Source organism: Lycorma delicatula, chromosome 1 (assembly GCF_047948215.1).
Source record: "Lycorma delicatula isolate Av1 chromosome 1, ASM4794821v1, whole genome shotgun sequence".
Classification (NCBI taxonomy): Eukaryota; Metazoa; Arthropoda; class Insecta; order Hemiptera; family Fulgoridae; genus Lycorma; species Lycorma delicatula.
Window position 1 is genome coordinate 198907852 of NC_134455.1, and position 23873 is coordinate 198931724.

The window sequence follows — 23873 nt, forward strand, 5'->3', positions numbered from 1 at the left end:
AATGGCTCAAAATATGACCCCTAAAAGTAAAAATAGGCCGAAAAATCAAGACAAACTGTCTTGGTTTCGTTGACGACTTGGCACTTCTAGCAAACGACATAAATGAAACTAAATCACAGATATTAGAAGTTCAAGACATTGTAAATAAAACTGGCCTCAAAATATCATTTGAAAATACAGAAATTATGCCCCAATAACCAACACATTTTAAATAAACTGTAATAAAATCAAAATAGTAACCCAATTTAAATACCTCGGAGAAATAATAACAAACAACCTAAACAAAAAAACCTCGATTCAAATAAGAAACATACCAGCTAAAGCTCAAAAATTAACCGGGCACACTTACAATAAAAAATACCTACCAATAAATGCAAAAATAAGACATTACAACAAAGTTACAAAGCCAGAAGCCATTTATGCAGCAGAAACTCTCTTCTGCCTGAACGAACAAAGACAGACAGACTCTAGAAAATCTAAAGAAGAATTGAAAGAACCTGCATCAATAAAAAGTACCAGAAAGATGGGCAGTGGTGGATTGTGCCCAACAAAGTCTTGCACAAAAGTTAAAAACCACAACTGACACCATGTGTAAGAGACTAGGATTCTTTGGACATACTATAAGGATGCAAAATTTAAGACTACTAAAACAGCTAGTACATTATAATTTTCAATCTAAAAACACCAAGACAGGATGCAGATGCATCAGAGAAATAAGAGAGGATCTGAAGGAAATTGGCTTTACACCAAGAGACACCACAGATAAGATAAAATTAAACAAGAAATTCAAGAACAAAAATCACATGCTTCACACTCACAAGAAAAAACTCAAACACGAACATTTTCAACACAAAAAAGGTCACAAATATCCGAAGTATGAAAACGTACATCAATAAGTTCATTAATTACTATTACATCTGGCTAGTGGAACAATTCTAACATATTTGTACTTAAAAAAGTGATGTAGTACAACTATAGAAGATATTCTTCTAGAAGATATTCTTGTGGTACAACACATCTAACAAATTCAAAAAGCTGCAAATATTTATTTATTTTACAATTTTATGAATGATGAAAGGAATTTTCAAATCCCAGAACAACTTTTTTAATACTAAAGACTATAATATGCACTACAGAAAAGATTTTAAATGTAAAATAAATCAATAAACAATAAAATAAAGAATGATTAAAAAAGGTTAATTAATCAGCAATCAGTAGTTCAAAATAAATTAAAAGTGTATTCATTATAAGCACACACAATATAAAGAAAATGCATTGCATTTATGATGATATGAAGGAAGTTGTAATAAAACAGTTAATGGTAGTACACAAAATATCTAACAGTACAAGCAGCCATTTATTTCTGTATTTTTTAAACAAGGAATTTTACAAGCATCTGCATATAGTACATAATCGACAAAAGCAATCATATGTGACTATCTTGTTTATTAGAAATTTGTCATTTTTTTAGTAACAAGAACTGTACTACTAACCTGAACCTTCAGGTGCAAAATTCCTGTCTCTTTCAGTCAACGGCATAACATCTTGTTTTTCTTTCACTGAGAGTGGATATTTATTTAATAAATTCATAACACTACTTCTAGAATTCCTTGACAAATTGAAATGTGCATCTTCCTGTACAATTGTTGATCCTTCTCTTTTATAAACTGTTATGTAACGATTCAAACCAGTCCTAAAAAATATATCAATGTACAAAGATAACGATAAATAAAAGCAATATATCACTCACTTCCATATTCATTCACTCATTAAAAGCCTATCAAAACTTTATTGTATATGAGGTTTTATATAATTGTTTATAGGAGGTTTAAAACCGTTTATAAATTAGTACACTGATAACTGCCGTATAATCTCACTTGTGATACTACATCATTGAACTTAATATGGCTTTATATTGGTACACTGATAATTGTCACATAATCACACTTTTAATATTACATTGGAATATTCATTTATCGTTGAACTTAATTATGGCATTTAATGAAGTGTGCCTAATATGTAAGACAGCTAGTGTTTGTTGTCTGAGATCTCATGCATGAATGCAATTTAGATGAGACAATCATCTAAAATTTTGAACCATCGAATATCCCTATTAAAGGCTCTAATCAGTATGTATGTGCAGCAAGTCAGGTTGATTTGTAGTACCTTGCTGGGATGGTAAATGTTCACCATTGACCAAGAATACGATAATGATGGACTTACAATACGAGATTATGAATTTAAATAAAATATTAAGTTTGCAGTTGCAGGATTTGGAAGATCTTGGAAGGCAAAATGTTAATATTTCTAAACTTGTTTTAGATAAAGAAGAAATTATTTTGGCCATGCAGCAGAGGTTAAATAAGACATCTGTTCAGTGTATTGTAAATATGAACAATGTGGTTTCTCTTCTCTTAAGTATCTTAGTTGCGATAAGAATGATAATAGTGGTAGTAAAACTGAATTAATGTTAAAAGAGTGTCAGAACCAATATAAATTAAAAACATTATGTGATAATTCAAGTAAATTAAATAGTAATGATGTAACTTTAAAGAAAAATTGTAATGTAATAGTTGGTCGAGAGGGTTCTGAAGGCATATCTTGGAAATTCTCAATGAATACATAAGTAATAGTGGATAATAGCCACAGCAGCGATATTGCAACAATTCTTAAAAGAAAGTGGATGGCTTATATTATGTGAAATCTAAGATTTGGTGTGTGGCTCCAGTATGTACATTTTTGCTCAGGAGGCTGTTCATCTTGCTGGGAGCCTCACAAAATCTTACCTTTAACTTTCTCAGTTAATTTAATTGTTAACACTATTCCATACCCATGGCAAAACACAGACATTAGTCATTTGATAGAACATGCTAACTGTGCTATACTGATATGAAAATAAGCAATTTTTTGGGGAAAAAAATTTAATGTTTTTTTATTAATGAAAGATTGTTGGTAAAGAATTTTCCATATAGTAATCATGCTAATAGTAAACAAATTATTTGTAATAGGATGAAAAAATTATTAATTTTAATAATATAAAATTAACTAAAATAAATAAACCTGGTAATATAAATTTACATAAAATTGAATTAAAAAATGATTTGGTTACATCTACTTATGATTCAATTTTTTTTTTTTTTTTTTTAAATACTTTGGCATTATCATTACCCGGAATAAAACGTTATAAAATAAAAGAAATGAACTAGCTTAAAAACTAAAAAATTAAGCAAAAACTTATAACTAATATCACAGCTAAAATTTCTCTTAAAAATTATTTAAAACTAATATCACAGCCGTGTAGTTTGAATTAAAACTAAGGGTAAAGATAAAATAAAATGAAGTAAAAAAATTTAACTAGAAATAAAATAGAAATTAAAAAAGTCCAACAGGGCTGTAAAGGCCCCTTCTCAGATAATGTAAAATCTAAAAAACTAACATAAAAACTAAAAATAGGTTAAAAACGAAAACTTACAATTAATAACACAGATACCATACCACTGAAGGCTTAAAACTAATATCATTAAAAAAGTATAACTAATATCAAAGTGGGTAACTTAAGAAGATAAAATTTAAAACTTAATAAAAATAAATAAATAAGACCTAAATAAAAAATCAATAAAGACTGAAAGGGGTGTAAAAGGTCCTTTCTCTGATATCGAATAAAAAAAAAGAAGCAAAATCAAAATAATTAAATGAAAATAAAAACAAACACATTAAAATAATTCTTTAATACTAGAACAAAAAAATATATTAAAATTTTAAATTTTGTGTAAATTATTAATACTTCGTAAAAATAGCAACACCCAGTCTAAACCTCCTTATTATTGCCCATAATTTGATGAATGTTTCTCTGTAATTTAAATTTATAACGCAACACTGCATAACATATGCAGCCCACAAGTATGTGGCACACAGTAGCAAGTAGCAGTTGCATCATATGCATAGTGGTGTGGCTGACATGAGGTACTCATGTGTGACCGGTATGTCCTAACTGCAATTGACAGAGAATCATTTCCTCACAAGTTTTTCTGCATGAGGAATCCCATGGCAACACAGAATCTTTAATGTGCTGGAGTTTGTTGTCAATGGTAGCCATCAGTCACCTTGCCACTTTGCTCAAAGAGACTGTTTTATAAAATTAATAAAGTCAGAAGCAGCAACACAAATGGTGAAAGGAGGTTGTACATCTTTATACAAATACATCTTTAGCAGCGGAATCTGCATGATCATTACCTGGAATTCCAACATGGCTAGGAATCCAACAGAAACTCACTTGTGTTGCAATGGTTCAACTCAGCAACTGTGTTGTAGATTTCAGTGACCAAAGGATGTCTAGAGTAAAAATTTTCTAAAGCTTGGAGTGCATTACACAAGTCACTACAAATAAAGATATTTCGGTACTTAGGGTTAATGATATTCACAGCCTTATTTATAGCATATAGTTCAGCAGTAACACTTGTAATAAACCAAAACATATAACCAGACATATAAGTTTTAGACCAAACATATAAGTTTTATCATTGAGAACAAATGTGCAACCAACCGTATCGTTCTGTTTCAATCCATCAGTGTACACTGCTGCATCTGGGTTTATCTTGGAGACTATAGTGAAACATTTTCTGGAAGACAGTAGGTGGTGTTGATCCTTTATTGTATACCATAAGGTCAAACATAAAATTTATAAGATCGATTCTCCATGGAGCATATGAGCATGGATACATTGGAAAAATAGAAAGTACATCAACACACTTATAAGGAGCAGTAGATGATTGGTACAAAACACCTAGAGGTGCAGTACAATCTGGATGGTTCTCATACCTTCCTAAATTAGGATTCCCATGAACTGAGTCAAAAGCCGGGCGATTTAGCTGTCCTTTGAAACAAGCAAAATAAGATGCTAAAGGCTGGTCCTGTCTATCCCAAAGTGATGGCTCACCACAGTCAACAAGAAAGCTTGAGATAGGGCTTGATCTAAATGCACCTGTGACAAGCTGAAGGAAAGTATGATGTACAGCATCTAGCATTTTAAGCACAGTATGATGCGCTGAAGAGAATGTGACACAACCATAATCTAAACGGGAATGAACTAAGAAATAATAAAAAATATCATAAATGACTGATCAGCTCCCCAATTGGTGTTGCTAAAGGACTAGCATCATATCTAAAAGTTAGAAACATTTAGTTTTTAATTCTTTGATGTGTATGACCCAAATGAGGCGACTATCAAAAAATAAACTATAAAAACTTGACATCAGGAGAGATAGCAATAAGCTCTCTGTTGAGAAAAACTTGCAGAATGGAAGGATCCCACAGCCAAGAAAAGACTACACATTTTGTTTTTTTAGGTGAAAAAGTGAAGCCAGTAACTCTGGACCAAGCTTCAAGGTGAAATATAGTGTTCTGTAGTAGTCTCTCTGCTGTGGCTGTTGAACGGGATGTAATATATATAGCAAAATCATCAACAAATAATTAACATGAAACAGGGGACCGCACACATTTAGTAATACTGTTGATGGCTATAGAAAATAAGGTGGCACTTAAAACACTTCCTTGAGGTACTTCATTCTCTAACATGATACTGCTGGATAGAGAATCTCCAACACTAACACAGAAAGTTCAGTCATTTAAGAAACCTCTGATAAAAGCAAGCATGATGCCCTTGACTCCTCATTCTTTGAGGGTGTATAGAATACCACATCGCTAGGCCATATCAAACGCCTTTCTGATATCAAAGCAACGAGGTACTGACATAATAGAAAAGCATTTTGAATGGTTGATTCCAATGACACTAAATGGTCAATGGAAGATCATCCTTGTCGGAAACCACACTGTTCTAAAGATAAAAGGTCATGTTTGTCTAAGTACCATGTGAGCCTGCGGTTCACCATTCTCTCCATCTCTTTGCATAAAATGCTTGTCAAAGAGATAGGGTGATAGCTTGAGGGACTTCCCTTACCAGGTTTAAGTACTAGTACAACAATGGCTTCTGACCAGACCGAAGGGAAAACTTATGAGGATAATAGACTATTATAAAAGCAAAATAGGTGTTGTAACACTGAATTAGGAAGGTGTGAGAACATACTAAGACGAATGTTGTCAGGTCCAGGGGAGGTGTCACATGAGTTTTTAAGTGTGACACCTTGTTGAATGAAAATGGAACATTTAATTCACCGACTGAATCACCAATGTTTAATGATAGTACTTCCATCTGCAATTTGTACCTCTGAAATTCATTACTGTATGATGAGGAGAGGGACACCGAACGAAAAGAATCTGCCAAAATACTTGCCACTGTGAAGGTTATGTAACCTTCATGAATAAGTCTCAGATGGATTGTTTTGGTGAGCCACAGATTGTACGGATCTTTTTACATACAGTAGACATGGGAGAAGTGTGTGATATGTGTTCCTCCTAGCATCTAAGAATACCTGACGACATACTGCTCTAGCCTTACAATACAAATCTAGGTGTTCATTTGTAGGTCTACAGTTAAATTTGCATAGTGTTATCGCTGACTGCTAATAGCGTTTTGGCAATCAGCAATCCACCAAGGAACATAAAGACGTCTTGGGTTTCCCAATGTTTGTGGGATATACCTATTAGCATTGTCAAGTATCAGAAACATAAAAGAGGTAAATTCGCAAAGGGCATCTGCACTTTTGTCATAATGTGATGGGAACGCTTTAGGGCAACTGTTCCAATCTGTCTTTTCAACAGAAAAGGCAGATGTTGGAGGGGGAAATTTTGAAAAATGGGAAGTTGTAAACGACATACCAGAGGTGGATATGAGGACTCCCTTAACACGGAGCTTATTTGGTGGCTTATCACCAGCTGTATTTACTTCTGTCTGCAAAGGTAAAACTTTAGGGGTAGGAACTTTCAGAGGGATCGAACTGTTGGTTTCACTGGCTGCAACTATCTACTTTTTAATCATTTTAGTAAGCTCTGAAATAGTGGCTGTCAGTGAAGAGACTTGATCAGATAACATCTGCAGAAGTTTTTTAATTCACTGTAAGATCCATTGTTGGTTATCTGTATTTAAAGGAGCTTTGCTAGATGTCGCAGCAGCAAAAAAGATATCAGGTTTAACTAAGTTACGAGAGTTAATTAATTTTCTATATTCCCTTCATATGGCTAGAAAGGATAGTTTCTGCTCAGTACAGATTCTGAGAATTGCCTTCTCTTTTTTAAACGTTGGGCAACCCTGGAAACAAGCTGTATGTGATCAACTGCAGTTTGCACATTTCTCGTTTTCCTGGCAATTAGTGTCACTTTGACCTTTCTTAGCACAATGAGCACAGATCTCTGTTTTTGAACAGGACATGTAGTGTAACCGTACCCTTGGCATTTGAAACATTGCCGTGGGTTGGGTATGAATGGTTCCACACATCTCAGGAATGGTCGAACTGAGAATGTACAAGACTACACTTCATTTACACTCATACATATCATCCTCATTCATCCTCTGAAGAATTATCTAAACGGTAGTTACCGGAGGCTAAACAGGAAAAAGAAAGGAAAGGGTATGAATGGTTGTATTCAAACCAATAGATAACCTACTTTTATTTTCTCTGGTGGTAACAGAAGGTTAAATGTTAAAATAATGGAGGTGTAGGTTCTTCCACTCTGCTTTGCCTTTTCATTATTCGCTTCACCACAACTTCCTGAGTACAAAGCTCACTAGCTATTTTATTAACATTCATTTCCAAAAAGATGAATGTTACTCGGCAAAAGATTACCCCTCAACTAGTACTTAAGGATTTGTGGCATACTGCCTTTATGTTTATACTACCAATATTGGAAAGACATAAGAAGGATTGGCTCTGATTATCACTAACCGTCTCAACCAATATTGATCCGTCTCTTAACTTCTGGATGTTTGTCGGCGAACCACCTAAACCCATTATAACTTTATTTACCAGGAGTGGAGAGACCTTTTAAAGGGAGCCTCCTTCCTGATTGTTCTGAAGAATGATAAATCGTATATTTTTATACAGTGGATGGGATGCCACCATTCACAGTATTTTCATCCATATAGTTTTTATCCTCATCAGACAACGCCGAATGAGATCTTTTCACATGACAAGATTTGGTGGTTTTTTCAGATGAACCACCAACCATCATAGAATTATTCTGTGGACTTGAAATCTTGGTCCCATGAGTACCAGCAATATAATGGACTACTCTAGCAGAATGTACACATACTGGAGCTGGAGCTAATTACAACTGGGTTCGCCCAGGTACCCAGAGGATATCATTCGAGACTCATTACATAGAGCCATTCACCCATTGGTATGATAGTTTCCATCATGGGTTACTGTTGGGTTTTGTAAGGTGTTGCAACATCACTGAGTGTAAGTGAAAGAGGAAATAGTGTGGAATGTTGTTATGTAGTTGTGTAAGAGTATATGTTGTAATTTGGAACAAATTATACTATGAAATCACCAAATAAGGGTAAGGCTGTATGAGAATTAATTAAAATTGAAAGTAATATAAATAGAGGTGGATTTAATATACTCCTGACTCCTGATATTTTAAATGAACACTTTGTAAGTAACATTAACATGTGCTATTCTCAATGAAGACAATGATGAATTGATTTTCTTTTGAATATTAGTAATATAGGTTCAGTAAGCATGTAAATAATGAATTTACCTGGAGTTTAGTCATTGAAGAAGATATTACTGACACGTAATGAATTTTTCTAATTCAAAAAGCGACGATTTTTATGGGTTCTCCAACTACCTCCTAAAGAGAATATTATCTATGATTCTGAATCCATTGACTTATTTTATAAATTATGTATTTTCCTCTGCAATATTTCCTAATAAACTTAAGATTTCTAGAGCTGTACCAATTATTAAAAAGGATGATAAACAGCAGCCTGACAATTACAGACCAGTTTGTATGACACCAATCATCTCAAAATTTATTAAGGGTGTATTGTACAGATAGATTGTTTGTCATTCTGTTCATTACAATCTGATTTCTTTCACTCAGTTCAAATTTTGTGCAGAAAGGTCTACAGTCAATGTTCTAGAGTATGTTGTTAACCAGATTATAGATGCCTTCAATAATAAAGTAATACCTCCTTAAGACTGTGTGATTTGTCAAAAATCCTTGACACAGTTTCACATAATCTTGTGATAAAGAAATTTTCATTGTAGGGACTGGGGAGCATTCTTTGAGGCTGTTTCAATCATACTTATCAGTCAGAAGACAGATGATGAATGTTAATGGTGTACTCTCTGAACCTACAGAAAATGAATTTTGGGTCCCACAATCTGTACTGAGCCCTTTTCTCTTTTTTATGATAAATGATCTATCATTGCACCTCTCTCCACCTCCAGTACTCTATGCTGATGATAAAACTCTTTTGTCAGTTAATTCAAAACTACAAAAATTAGACCAAAGCATGCAGCAAATTTTCTACGGTAAAGAGATGGTTTCTTGTAACGGCTTGATTCTGAATTACAAGACCAAAATTATGACCTTTGGCATGAGAGAGTTGATCAATGTTAGAGATAAGATGAAATCTTTTGGGATTTTACACTTACATCCCACTCTCACATGAAAGGATTGCATTAAACATTGTATAGCAGATTGTCAAGAGAGTTTCTGTGATGAAAAAATTAAAATAGAGCTTGAATTGACTGTTTGCATATGGTTTATTTTAGCCTATTTTAGTTTCACCTTAATTACAGTATTCATGTGTGGGGACTGTCGGCTCATATTCAAGATATCTTATTTTGTCAAAAGAGGACTGTAAGAGTAATGTTGAATAAGGGTAGTGGGAAAACTGCAAATCTTTGTTTATTAAATTAAATATGACAAGCTCGGTCCATAATCTTTTACGGCTTTTAAAAATAAACTGCATCAGTGGTTAGTTGAGAAGCTGTTTTACTCAGTGAATGAATTCCTGGAGTGTGCTAAAAGTACTGAGTTATGATAATATTACATTTGTTTATTTTAAGTACATTTTTAATGTCTTTGGTTATACTTTAACTTACATATATTGTATTTTATTTTATATTATGTATTTATGTACTATGACAAATTCTATTTCAACATTACGTTGACAAATAAATGAATAAATTATTTATTATTATAATTAATATTATTCATCACATTACTTCTGAATCTGCTGTCCAAGGAAATTCAAATTTTTTAGGTGTTCCAATTAGGGGTGCTTGCAAAATCTAAGTGCCCACTACGAGATATTTTTTTTTTTAAATTATCCCCCAAAAGACACAAATCAGTATTGAACTGAATGATCAAATATTAAAGTTCCAGTTTTTAAATAGAAAAAAAGCAGGCATTCTGATCATTACCTATTATTCTACTGATAAATTATTAATTATGAGCCCTACAACATTGAAAGATTTTCAACAACTCAAAATATTATCTCCAACCACAAAAGTCTCTACAATAATGCCAAATAATATTTTTACATTTTAATTCCACTACTGAGTAAATGTAACAATTCGAAAGAATCAAACTCTTGACTTCAGTAAATTAACTACTTTTTTGAATCCATATAGGAAAAGAAACATCAGAACAGTACTTCAGATAAAACACAAAAATTATGTTTCAAACACAAAATTTTTAATAAATTAAACTAATTAATTACTAAATATTAATTAATTATAAATACTGAAGGTGAAAAAAATCTATACAAGACTTTGTATTAACATGAAGAATGCATACCCTCTGCTCTTTGATCTCAGATTTAACATTCTAGCAATGTCATGTACGTACGCCCTCTCTGATGCCAACAATGATGATGGAAACTCATATTCTGAAATAAGAAGTAGCTATTGAATATATTTATTTGTTTGTATAAATTCATTCATTTAAAAAAAAAGTTGTCAGTAACAAAGTACAACACACACTGTGTATGAAAAAATAATTAAATACATGTAGTTCCAATTAAGAGTACATCAAATAATTCATCTATTCAATATATTTTTATATTATAATAGAATTTTAAAACTACTAGTAGTATTTTTATAGGCATTAATAAAAAATTTTAATTAAAAAAAGAATTCTAATTCATGAATATTTATTTTATTTTTAAATATAAATCAAATAAATCTACATAAAATAAACTTTGTAAAATTTTACATAATTGTCAAAAACTTACCCAGTGATACTACAAGAAATTATCAATTCCTTTTAAAAATTAAAAATAAAAAAAGTCAGATCCTTGGAATGACCTGGCAGAAATATGGTTGTAATTATGAGAGACATTCAGTAATTAACCCATTTGAATCATATGACGCCCAGAGGTCATCACACGATTTTTTGGCATATAAGTCATATAATGAACTCAGGTCACAATGCTGCAGTGCTCCATATACATGCATACATTTTAGTTTGTAACTCATAAATGGCATTGTAATGTATTCTGAAGTGAAGTGCTGACATGTGATTTTTGTAAATTCCTCTTTTTCTAGCCTTGCTCACTGCTTCTTACTGAAATAAAATAATCTCTTTGTTTTTTTGTATTTTTTTAGTGATCTCAGTAGCCATTATGGCTACTGAAGAAAAGGTTTCATGATGATAATGAGGAAGAACTGACAGAGTGTTTAGAAAGCATTCTAAACAGTGATAATGAATGTAGTGATTTTTCTGATAATGAATCAGTCTGAAGAAAGCTGCAGTGATAGTTCTAGTAAATCTAGTAATGAAATTAGTGAGAAAAGCAATGATAATGATGATGACGCACCATGCCCTTCTAAGTGCATACGTACTGTGATGCAGAAAAAACAAAAATGATTAGAATTGGATAAAAACTCAAAATAACACCATTCTATAATCTTATACCAAACACAGTGGTGTTTGTGAATATATATTGAATAAGTCTGAGTCAGATCCACCTTCAGAACTTCAAATTTTTTCGGAAAATATGGAACCTTTGTTTGATAAAATTTGTGATGAAACTAATGCGTATGCTATGAAGCAACTAAACCATCCTTTTAGGAAAAAGTTGAAAAATGAGACTGCAAGCAAATATGTGGGCCCACTTTCCAGTTCATATTCCCTCTTCAGCAAAGAAAAAAGTGAAAAAACAGTGTGTTGTATCCTATGCTAGGGGAAAAAGAAATGAAACTGTATGGCAATGCAAAAAAACTGTATGGCAATGAAAAATAGTAAGGCATCATTGGTGACGAGATTATTGTTTCAGTAATATGCATGTAAATTTTCAGTGAAAAATCTTTATTAGCTGATTTTATATGATTTTTTATGTATTGCTTTTTTCCCCAACATACTGCCAGGGGATTTAAATAAGATTTCTAAGTTAGCTGTGTAGGCATTTAAATATGACATCACTGGGTTAAAGACAAATGGCATCATCAGAAAAACTATTTACAGAATAAACTGAAACTACCTAGCATTCAAGTAAATAAAATATCAGCTCTTCAAAAAGAATTTCCATCATTATAGTCTCTTTTATTCATTTCAAAATGTTAACTCTGCTTAAAAATATATGATGTTAAAAAAAAGTGTATAGTTTGCGAATAAGCATATTCAAAAGGAAAGACACATAAAAATTGGGAAATTGCTGGAATTTTTAGTGCGAATACTGACATGAAATGTTCCAATATCCAAAAGAAGCTGAATTACTGCAAAATGTGTTCAAGGTGGATTCTAAGATAGTCGACTCAAAATCAAAAAGACATCTGGATTCACAATTGTAGAGACTTTAAACAACGGTTTTTAGCAGAAGGTAGTGTGCATATTTAATGACATAATAACTTATGATGAAATTTTTTCTTACATTTTCCTGTTTAGCCTCCAGAAATTACCGTTCAGGTATTACTTCAGAGGATGAATGAGTTTGATATGTATGAGTGTAAATGAAGTATAGTTTTGTACAGTCTCAGATCGACCATTCCTGAGATATGTGTGGTTAATTGAAACCCAATCACTAAAGAATAATGGTATCCACAATCTAGTATTCAAATTTGTGGAAAAATAGCTGACTTTACTAGGACTTGAACGCTGGAACTCTTGACTTCCAAATCAGCTGATTTGAGAAGACACATTCACCACTAGACCAGCCCGGTGGGTTATGTGATCGAACCTTTCTTTTTCCTGTTTAACCTCCGGTAACTACCGTTTAGATAATTCTTCAGAGGATGATAATATGTAATGAATGTAAATAAAATGTAGTCTTATACATTCTCAGTTCAACCATTCCTGAGATGTGTGGTTAATTGAAACCCAACCACCAAAGAACACCGGTATCCACGATCTAGTATTCAAATCCGTGTAAAAATAACTGGCTTTACTAGGACTTGAACACTGGAACTCTCGACTTCCAAATCAGCAGATTTGGGAAGATGCGTTCACCACTAGACCAACCAGGTGGGTGTCTTTGTGATGGAACCTGGATTTATCATTCTGAACTAGAATCCAAACATCAAGAGTATGAAATGGAAATAACAGAGTTCACTCACCAGGAAAAAAATTCAACATCTACACATCTAGCATGTGAGGCTACAATGTTTTGAAATTATAAAAGCTCAATTTATTGTTATTATTTGGAAGAACCATCAAGGAGAAAGTGTTCTGATTCTCTCTCAAAAGAAGATTCTCTTAAAAGGGTGATCTGCATGATCGCTCCAATGCTCCTCAAAATACAAAGGGAGCTATTCTAAAGTTGGATTGAGAGGTATTGCCACATCCACCTGATCTTGTACTATCAGTCCTGATCTTTTACCATCAGACATTTTCTTTTTTTTAGTCCTCTCAAACAGTTTTTACATGATAGCAACTTCAGCAACAATGAGCTGGTCAAGAAAGACTCAGACCCAAGGTGAATAATTCTTTACTATAAATTAAGCTCACAAAAGGATGAGAAGTGTTTAAATGTGGCTGGGGATTATGTTGAAAAATAGTGTTAGTTTCATTGTCACTGAATAATAATTTTTCCAGTCATTTGTCTATTTAATTACCAGATGAATACACGTACACACATACATACACATAGCACTTGTATGAAAAATTATGACAAACGTGGTCTTGATAGGGAAGTTCCACAAGAGTCAGTCCTTGGACCGACACTCTGGAACCTGGCATATGATGGTGTGTTCTGGTTTGCTCTTTTGCCAGGAGGCACACTTTATGGATATGCTGATGACCTGGCAATGGTGATGCCTCACACATAGGGAGGCTGTCACTAAGATACATGACTTATTTGGCAATTAGGGCATGAATGGAAGATGCCGGGCTGGAGCTAACACGGGAGAAAACTGAGGGGAAGGTAATCATTGCTGCTAAAAGAGAGCCTACTTATGAGAGCCTACTGACACCTATGCTAAAGGGTAAGAAGATTGCTACAAGATCTGCTATTAAGTATTTTGGAGTATGGATAGACTCCAGACTCTGTTTTGAGTTCATGGTATTGAAACAAGTGATAAGGCTGATAGGGTGCTGCAGCTGATTGCAGGCCTTCTGCCAAATAGAGGTGGACCTCAGTAACAGAGAAGGAGGTTGCTGGTCGGAGTTGCTTATTCCTCTCTCCTGTATGGAGCCGAGTTGTGGTTGATAGTAGCTGGATACCATAAATACAGAGGGAAACTGGAGTTCCTTCACAAGAGGTGCTGTTTGCAAACTATATCAGCATATAGAACTGTATCATTAGCGGCTGCGGAAGTGCTGGCCGGATGTGTGGTACTTGGTATTGCTGCAACATAAGAGAATAAGCAAGTTGGAGGATTTGCAGCCTGTAGACAGGAAATTGGCAATTAAAACAAAAACAGGTGAGCTCATGGAATTGTGGTACGAGATGAGACCAAAGTGTAGGGGTCAGTGGACACATTGCCTCATTGGTGATTTGAAGGGATGGTGTAAGGAGTGCATGGCTTGCTGGGATACAGTCATATACAGTTCCTGACGGGCTATGGCATCTGTAGATCATATCTTTATAGGTTTAACTTGGACCGCTCGGACATTTGCCCAGAGTGCGAGGAAGAAGAAACCCCAGAGCACTAATATTTTTGGTGCACACGTTTCACACAGGATCACTTGGAAATGTTAAACACACTGGGTTGTTACCATATGTACATGCTGAATGAAACACAAGGGAACCTTCCTAATTGGAAGGTGAGGAAAACTGGAGAGCTGTGGAAGATTTCACTAGGAAGGTGATGGCGAAACTGTATGCTAAAGAGGAGTCTTGTAAGGGAAGGAGATTTCGAAGGGTGCCGAGTTGGACAGGCTTGCGGCTGAGCACTTTGGGGGTCCCCCAAGCATCAGGAGGTCACCTTGGTATGATGAAACCATGGTGCCCGATAGTGTGTCTCACTGTGAAGAAAGATAGTCTCCGTTTGGTAAGTACTGTGATTTGACAGTATAGTTGGGTGTTTCTTGTGGCTGTATTGCATTTTGTGAGTTTTGTCTTGTGATGTATGTGTGTTTTGGTTGTTCCTTGATCTGTTGGCGTCTTTGGTGCTTGTTGATCTTTTTGGCTTAATTTGTTGGCTTAAAGCATGTTTGGGTGTTCCCTGTTGTGCTTGCGGTGACCAATTGTATGTGTGAGGATTTCCCCCTTCCTGAAGTAATGCCATATAAGCAATTTCCAGGAGGAGTGGTTAGCCAGGGGTGGAGGTTTAGTTGGTAACGCGCAGGAACACATACATACTCACTTAATAAAATCTTGCGAAACCTGTTAGCAAGCCCGACACTGCCTTGGTGCCCGTAAATCAGTTTCTCCACCTCTTTAAAAAAAGGTGTTTTATTTTTATCATACAGAAATGTTATCAATAAACAAATAGATAATGAGAAAAAGAACTTGGATAAGTAAAATATTAACATCACTACTCTAGCAATCAACCAAATGATTACAAAAATGACATAAATCTTATTATTTGGTTTCTTTGTCACAAACATTCTCCTTTCTCTTGGGATAATATTCCAGAACATGTGTCAACTGGAAGACATTCAGTAATGATATAGTTGCTGAATAAATAAATGAATGATGAATTCAATTTTTAAAGGATACCAAGTATCATATTAATGTTATATGCACTTTACATACCTTTGGAATTACTGCTCAGGAACTTCTGCAATGCCAAATTAGTTGCTCTTCTCACATCTTCACCCACCACAGCATGCTGCGTCTTATTACAGCTTTTTCTCTTCGGCATTTTATCTATACACAACTATAACAACTATTTACTATTTCAAAGATTATATAAATTAACAATAATTTTTTCATTAAATGATGTTTTACTTGGTACCAACTGTACCTTCATTCAACATTAACACTAACAGCATTATAAGTAAATAATTTTTGTCATGACAGCTTCAGGATATGATCACAGTTTTAAATTCAAGTTTTATTCATATTAATAAACACTTTCATTTAGATTTGAATGCCCATGTTATCAGTTTATTTTGATCACTGAGGTTCAATCAATGGTACTCTGTTTGGTGGTCACCAAACATAAAAAAAAACTTAATTGAATTTCTCGAGGTGACAGTACAAAAAAACTTAATTCAAAAAAATAAATCAAAAAATGAACTGGAAAATTCTGTCAACAAATACAAAATGTACTTTTTCTATAATTTATAAATGATATAAACTAGCATTTCCTGTCGCAGCTTCGCTTACAATTTACATAATCAGAATTTGAATAAGAATATAAAAATGAATTTCTCAATGCCAAGCTTATTTAATTTTTTTAATTACAAAAAATTGGTAATTATTCAAAAATACAAAGTATCTTAAAAAGAAATAAACATAAATAGTAGGAAATGTGCAGGAGTTGAAAAAAGGTAGAAATATCAGGTCAGGAGGCTCTGCCCCCTGGACCCCCTGTGTTCATTAATAATAAATAGAAATTAAAGCCTGATCAATTTATAAAAACTACCAGTGTATTATAATTTCTTCAGAGCAAGAGTTTGGTCAGTACAGGACCTGAAACTTTGCGTGATCAGAAGAATGTAGGTTTCAAAATAGTCTACCTCCATTCTATAAATAGTAAGCTAACATCCTAATAAATATTCTGCATCCTAATAAATAGTTGTAGCTGGTTACCGATACTTCATACGGGTAAAAATGTATTTTGTCCATTTCTTAACATTACCTGGACAAACATCAATAGGAAAGAGGTGACCAAATTAGTTTCTTCTTTTTTTTTATTTTATGTTTTATAGATAAGTAACCAGAAGCAGGTGCACCCAGCATATTGCAGGTACAGTAACAGTGGCAGTGGCTGTGTTGGTTGAGCCAGCAAGCCAACCATCATCACAACCGTTAAAAAATAAAAATTCAAAAAATCCTGAAAATGGGTTTTAAGGTATTTATTTGAAGAGTATTTGCAAGCCCAAATCAAGTGAATATCTTTGTAGTGTAGTTGGAAATGGGAAAATTTGCAATCATTAAACAAATTTTGTTTACATTTCTTCACACCTTTCAAGGTTGAATTTCACAAAATCTGGACATTGATTTTTAAGTAATCAAATGAAGATTATACACACCAAAAATCAAGTTGATATCTTCTTTTTTTACAGAGAAATTCAAAGAAAAGTAAAATTCAACATTACTCAATTTTAACCCTTTAAACTCACAATTTCAAAAAATCCTTTCTTAGTACACACTTACACCATAAGAAGAAAGTGTATACAAATTTTCATCAATTTATCTTCGGGTGATTTTGATGAGCACTGATTAGGAGAAAGATATCTTGTTTATATATTATCTTGATGTAAATTATACAACTAACAGTAAGCACAATCAAATGATCTAAAGGCATCAGTAAAATAATGGTATTAGAACACAATTTATGTAATATTGACAACTAACTACACATATGAGAAAGCTAGAGAATATCAACTTAGTAAAAGAGATGTCATGACCACAACACATAAATTTAAACTAATACAATCACTTCGGAATTGTAAAACCAACCCAAATAACAAGATTTCTTACATGAAGTAATAGCTTACTTTTTATATGAAATGATGTAGTTTAACTATACAATCTTGGACATGCTTTGCACGTATTTTAACAAAGAAGATGAGATGATGAATGAAACAACAGGTGACAAATGCCAGGCCCTTTCTGCCTATTCCAGTCTGTACAAAGAGATGTCAATGAAATCTCTGAAACAACAAAATTATTAAAAAGATAAGAGTGCTTTTTATCTAACAGCACATTCCTAACAGTCAAATATTTTCCCACACTCACGTAATCTAAATATCTTTATTATAAAAAACCAATATTTTATATAAGACATAGATATAATAAAATTATACATGAAAAAAAACATACAAATATGAATAGGTAAAAATTGAGAAGTATTTTTCAAAAGGATTCATATGTCAAAGACAAATTACAATACACAAAAGAAAAATCATACATCACAACACATTTTAGACCACTAAAAATTTATCAAGGAGGTTTATAAATATAAAATATTAATTATTATTAATTCTGTCAATAAAAAATGTAATATTCTTCAATTCAAAAAATCTTTAGAATAGAGTTTATGAACGACCAACCTTTCAATTCAAAACATTTTATCATCAATCTCATTTTAACATGACCCACCAGTAACTATCCTAATTTTGTAGAACTATTGCATTGTAATAATACTAATACATTATTTAATAAAATTTATACATCAAAACAATGCAGAATGTACTTTCCTGAAATGCTCAAAATCACAGTTATATCACTTACCATAGCATTTAAAACTTAAACTAATGCCAAGCATAATTTAAACATAAAGCTTAAATTAATGCCAAATAAAAATAAAATCTGTATAATTTTATGGCATAATCGCCATGCAGTCAAAGGAATAGTTGAAATAAACCAAAACTTTGGTTATCAAACTTGATACAAATACAATGTATTGGCACACGGATATTGATTAGGCCGTTATATTGGGCAGTAACATGCAAGTTTATTCATTAGTCTAAAATTAAAATACGTAAATAACACTTTCATTGCAATAATGTTCTTATCTGGCCTCTTTGCTAAACAAACTGTTTTTAGAAATAACGAAACGAAAAAAGCGAATTTGTACTGCTTGATACTAGTTTCTAGTAAGTTTAATTTATAAAGAGAAGGTAATAAGTTTTCAAATTCGGATTCCGCAATTACTGTCACTAAAAACGAAAAAGATTTATAAAAAAAACACATGAACTTAAATTATGTTCTTCTATGTGAACTTCCTATTTCCATGAAACTCTGTAAAAGATCATTCTGCACAAAAACGTTTTCACTAAAAGAAATTAACCAGATTTAAATCATAGTTTCAAAACAAAACTGTTCAACTATTCCTCACAAAGCCAATATCACAACCTTCCAAGAAATACAAGCTTATAAACTAATATTTACAAGAAAGATATAAAAGGTATAGTACTTACTTTCCCTCACCTTTTTAAAATCACCACCAACACTAAAACTATCAGTATTAGATGTCAGTTTTGCCAATAAAATACTGTACCAAACAAACTTCCAGGTTATGTTGGACTACTTTCAGGCGAGGAGTTGAGCTTTAAATATCGAACTTATCGTTATTCGCTGACCGATCGACAAAAAAGTACCGATTAATCGTAGTATGATGGATTCATGGAATGGAATGGAATGCAAAGGTGGCGGGAGTTTCACATATTCTCCCTTCGAATCGCAGAGCCTGAACAGTGTCCCTTGCTGCTGTATGATTCTGTAATCGGGCGTGTTTAAGGGTTTATTTTTATAATGGCGGGTCAAAGTTTCATTATATTTTATATTTTAAGGACGGATTTATTAGCATTCCAATCCGTTTGTACCAGCGTTCTCGAACCCATTTCTGGGTCCGACCGCGGGAGGCTCTCTCTTTTTCCTGTTTAGCCTCCGGTAACTACCGTTTAGATAATTCTTCAGAGGATGAATGAGGATGATATGTATGAGTGTAAATGAAGTGTAGTCTTGTACATTCTCAGTTCAACCATTCCTGAGATGTGTGGTTAATTGAAACCCAACCACCAAAGAACACCGGTATCCACGATCGAGACCGCGGGAGGCTAGGCTTTTAAAACCTGTCCTCCCGACGTAACTCCCCTTCAGACCGTCCACTGAAGTCCTTTCGGTGCTAACGCTTCATAGGCTAGCAGGAATACGCCACAACGGGGCACTAATTATTTGGAGGGAGCAATGCGCCCCCTTATCCGGAGGGAGTCGCAATTGGTGATTTAATTTAATTTAATAAATTGTAAGTATAAAGGTATTTTAAGGAATGGATAATGAGAAGATCTTCATCCACTTCTTTAATGGCTGCCCTTCATGGTGCATCTCTGCTGGGCTCTTTTTCCGGACTCCTGTCCGTGACGTCGGGTCGCGTAGTGGGTCTTCTTTCTTCTTCTACAGATGACCTCTTCGTTCTTCTTTGGCCTGCACTTTCCGAGACTCGGCAGTAATCGAAATTACATACCAGTAACCTTCATATTCCCGTGGCCCCGAAGAACTGAACGGGAGAAACTGCAGGTTTCTTCGTTCTTCTATGCTGTCGGTGGCTGCTGGGCAGGTGACTGCTGGGCTCTTTCCTTCTTCTTCTTTCTTGAAGGGAAAGAAAATAGGGAACTTACAATTTTGGTAAAACTGATTTGCGATCGCGGTTTGGGAGCGGCGATCGCCTTTTGTCGAAGAAGTAAGGGCAGATTGCTCACACTACATAATATTAATCTTCCAGACACACGTGTGTCCGGGAAGGGTTTGGAAGGACCGCGTGGCCGCAGTGAAGAAACCAGTTTTGTTGGCTGTGGTGGCTGTCGTGGGTGTGATATCTGGAACATAAGAAACAGAACACACACACGAAAAAAGAAAAAAAGGCAAGTTTATTATTATTTTAATTTATTTTATTTTGTGGTGGATAGGATAAAAAGGAAAGGGATTTCTCTCTGCCGGTGGGCGCCAAACATATACATCTCTGATATTAATATAAATAATATATCAATTATCAAGCTGTATTATATATATTGAATAGGGGGCACAAATCTCTCACGCGGAAAAAAATAAAAATACAAACCGCGCATTCCCGACGCCAAACGGCGTTTATTCGATTTCTTACCTCTGTCGGCATTGTGGCAAGGCTCCAGTTTTACAGAATAGTCAGTCCAGTAGTTGTTAATCTGAAAAAAAAACTTACTGCCTTTAATTGTCTCTCAGCGAGACGGTACAGCTCGTTAATTCGTATTATAATTCACAGTGAAAATGTTCACTCGCGATTCCGGAAACTTTTTCTAACGCGGTATTCCGGTTGTAGCTCACGCGATACAGAGGCCCCTAAGCCTGGTTTGTCAATCTTCAACTCCCGCACCGCATCCTCACGGTGGTTCGTTCAAACGGCGTGAGGCCGCTTCCTTACAACTACTGGAGTTGGGTCCTCTCGGCAGATGTCCCGAAGATGACCGTGTTCGGACACGGCCGCTCTCCCGAATAGTCTGCACGCCTGCGCCACCCCCACTTCGGACACTTTGAAATCTCGCGTCGTATCGGAGAGTGGTGTTTCTGACGAACCACGGAGCTCCAAATATCGTCCGCAATGCTACATTTTGAACGGCCTCAATCTTCTTTTGAAGCGTGGAGCTAAACAATGCCCCCCATGCCGAATAAGCATATGTCAGAATCGGCAGTACGTACAGCCGAAAAATGAGTAATTTAGTTGCCAGTGGGTATGGGCTGGCACGGTTCAGTACTGAGTATAGTGAGGCCCTGGAGCCTTAGCCCTCCGGGTCACATAGTTAACATGTTCCCCGAAGGTAAGCCGCCTGTCCAAGACTACTCCCAGGTACTTAACTGTTTTTTCAAAAGGGATTTTCTCCCCTGAGATTTCCAGCTGCCTGGCCGGTGCACGTGTCTTTTATGTGAACATCACGGCCACCGATTTCTCACCGTTGACCCTGATTCTCCACATTTCGAGCCACGGCTCCACTAAGTCCAATTGCCTTTGGAGCCTCTGGACCGCGTAATCCACATTTACGGATTTGTAAAAATACGCCGTTTCGTCTGCATAAAGGGCCGTTTTTACCCCTTCCGACAGCGGCATATAGTTTATGTACAAAGTGTACAGAAAGGGAGAAAGCACTGCTCCTTGGAGAACTCCAGCAGCTATTTCTCTGGTGGAGGAAATCGTTTACCCCACACGCACGACAAATCGTCGGTCTAGTAAATATGACCGTATCAGTCTGACATAGCGGCAAGGAGTCGCCGATCGCGACAGTTTATATAGCAACCCGCTATGCCAAACTTTGTCAAAGGCCTTGACCACATCTAGAAAAACGGCTGCAGTTACCGCTTTCCTGTTCAGGCCTCCGATAAGGTCATCTATTATTTTTACCAGTTGCAGGGTCGTCGAGTGACCCTCCCTGAACCCAAATTGCTCCGGCGCACTTTTCCCCCAATGTATCGCCTAAGTTTTTCGAGGAAAATCCTCTCGAACAACTTAGACAATACAGGTAACAAGGAGATTGGTCTATAATTCTGGGAAAGAGTAAACTTTTCCTAGGTTTGGGTAGACATACCCACCTTTGCCGTTTTCCAACAATTCGGGAAATATCCAACGTACAAAATCGACGTGAATATCACCGAAATAGTTGTTATTACGGAGGCCGGTATGTTTCGGAATGCGCGGGCGCTGATCCAGTCGACACCCGGAGCCTTGTCGGGGCTTGTGGCCTTAATAGCTGCGGAGACTTCTGCTTCAGTGACTTGGTCTACTTCGAGTGGGGAGTCCTCCACCTGTGAGAAATAATCTACAAGGAAGGACTCCACCTTGGTTGTGTGCTCGTCGTTCGGAATGGGAGGGAGGGTTCGGAGTAAATTGGTCCTCTAAGGTATCGGGGAAAACCTCAGCCCTCTCAGCCTCCGAATACGCCAGGAAGCCTCGTTGCTCCACAACTGAGAGGCGGGGCTTCTTCCCTTCTCGTAGTCTCCTGTTCAGCCTGAACACCGAGGAGATGTCGTCAGAGACAGAGGCGAGGTATTCGTTCCACGAATCCTCTCGGTGTCTTGTCAACAGTTGTTTCACCCTGTCCGTTTGATTATAAAAAGCCCGTTTATCATCGGGGGACAGGGTGATTCGATATCTCCTCCTCAGTCCCCGTTTCTCTGTTATGGCGTCAGAGATATGAGGCAGGAGATCGTTGCGAACAAATCTGTGTTTTTCGCCGTAGTGCTGCCTGACAAGGCCTCGGTCATTGACGACGTTACGCGCTCGACAGTGTCGTCGATTTCCTCCGGGGTGGTCAGGAGCCCAGGATCCGCCGGCCTGTACTGCCATTGGAGAGTTTCATAGAATCTTTTCCAGTTAACTGACCTTCGAGGTATAGGCGGGGGGTCTCGGCCATCCCCCGCTTGCCCCAGTTCCAACAAGACAGGGGAGTGGTCCACCAACTGAGGTCTTCTATCGTTTCAATCATGAACGGGAGTGTTACCGCATTCATGACTGCGATATCCAGGCCTCGATCTGCCTGTTCGATGAACGAATGTGAGCACCTCAGGGCCTACGATGACTAAATGGCGGGCTCGCGTCCTTTCGTACAGCAATTTGCCATTTGCGCTTGTCAGATTGTTGTTCCAAGACACGTGTTTGGCATTGAGGTCGCCCATGAGAATCATGGGCCCATCCCAATTTTCCAGCACGGCATCCACCGGTTATTGCACCGGTTACCGCTGTGTTCGGCTTATTATATAAGCCGAAACCATCCGATACACCGTGCCCAGATGCTCCACATGCACGCACGTCTGTTCCATCACGCCCCCCCCCCCCACCCTAAAATTTAGTCTTTGATGAAGCGTCTGCCACCGAAAAGTAAGCTATAAATTAGATATAAAATAACATTTTAAATAAATTATTTATTTAAACTTTCATTAATAT

At 35.7% G+C, this 23873-nt stretch overlaps 1 protein-coding gene across 4 annotated transcripts in view; it reads right to left on the reverse strand.

Moving 5' to 3' along the window:
- Window positions 1-19665, reverse strand: part of LOC142327332 (3'-5' RNA helicase YTHDC2-like) — a 190436-nt gene extending 170771 nt beyond the window's left edge. Inside the window, exons 1-5 of one of the 4 annotated variants that reach the window (XM_075370291.1) lie at window positions 19394-19665; window positions 17959-18114; window positions 16046-16159; window positions 10708-10798; window positions 1494-1693 (exon numbers count right to left, since the gene is read on the reverse strand). In XM_075370291.1, coding sequence (XP_075226406.1) covers window positions 1494-1693; window positions 10708-10798; window positions 16046-16154 — 400 coding nt within the window. In that variant the 5' untranslated portion in view covers window positions 16155-16159; window positions 17959-18114; window positions 19394-19665. Of the gene's footprint in view, window positions 1-1493; window positions 1694-10707; window positions 10799-16045; window positions 16170-17958; window positions 18115-19383 lie in introns of all 4 variants that reach the window. The other 3 variants (XM_075370273.1, XM_075370282.1, XM_075370300.1) reach the window with 3 other exon arrangements.
- Between the last annotated feature and the right edge of the window lie 4208 nt (window positions 19666-23873).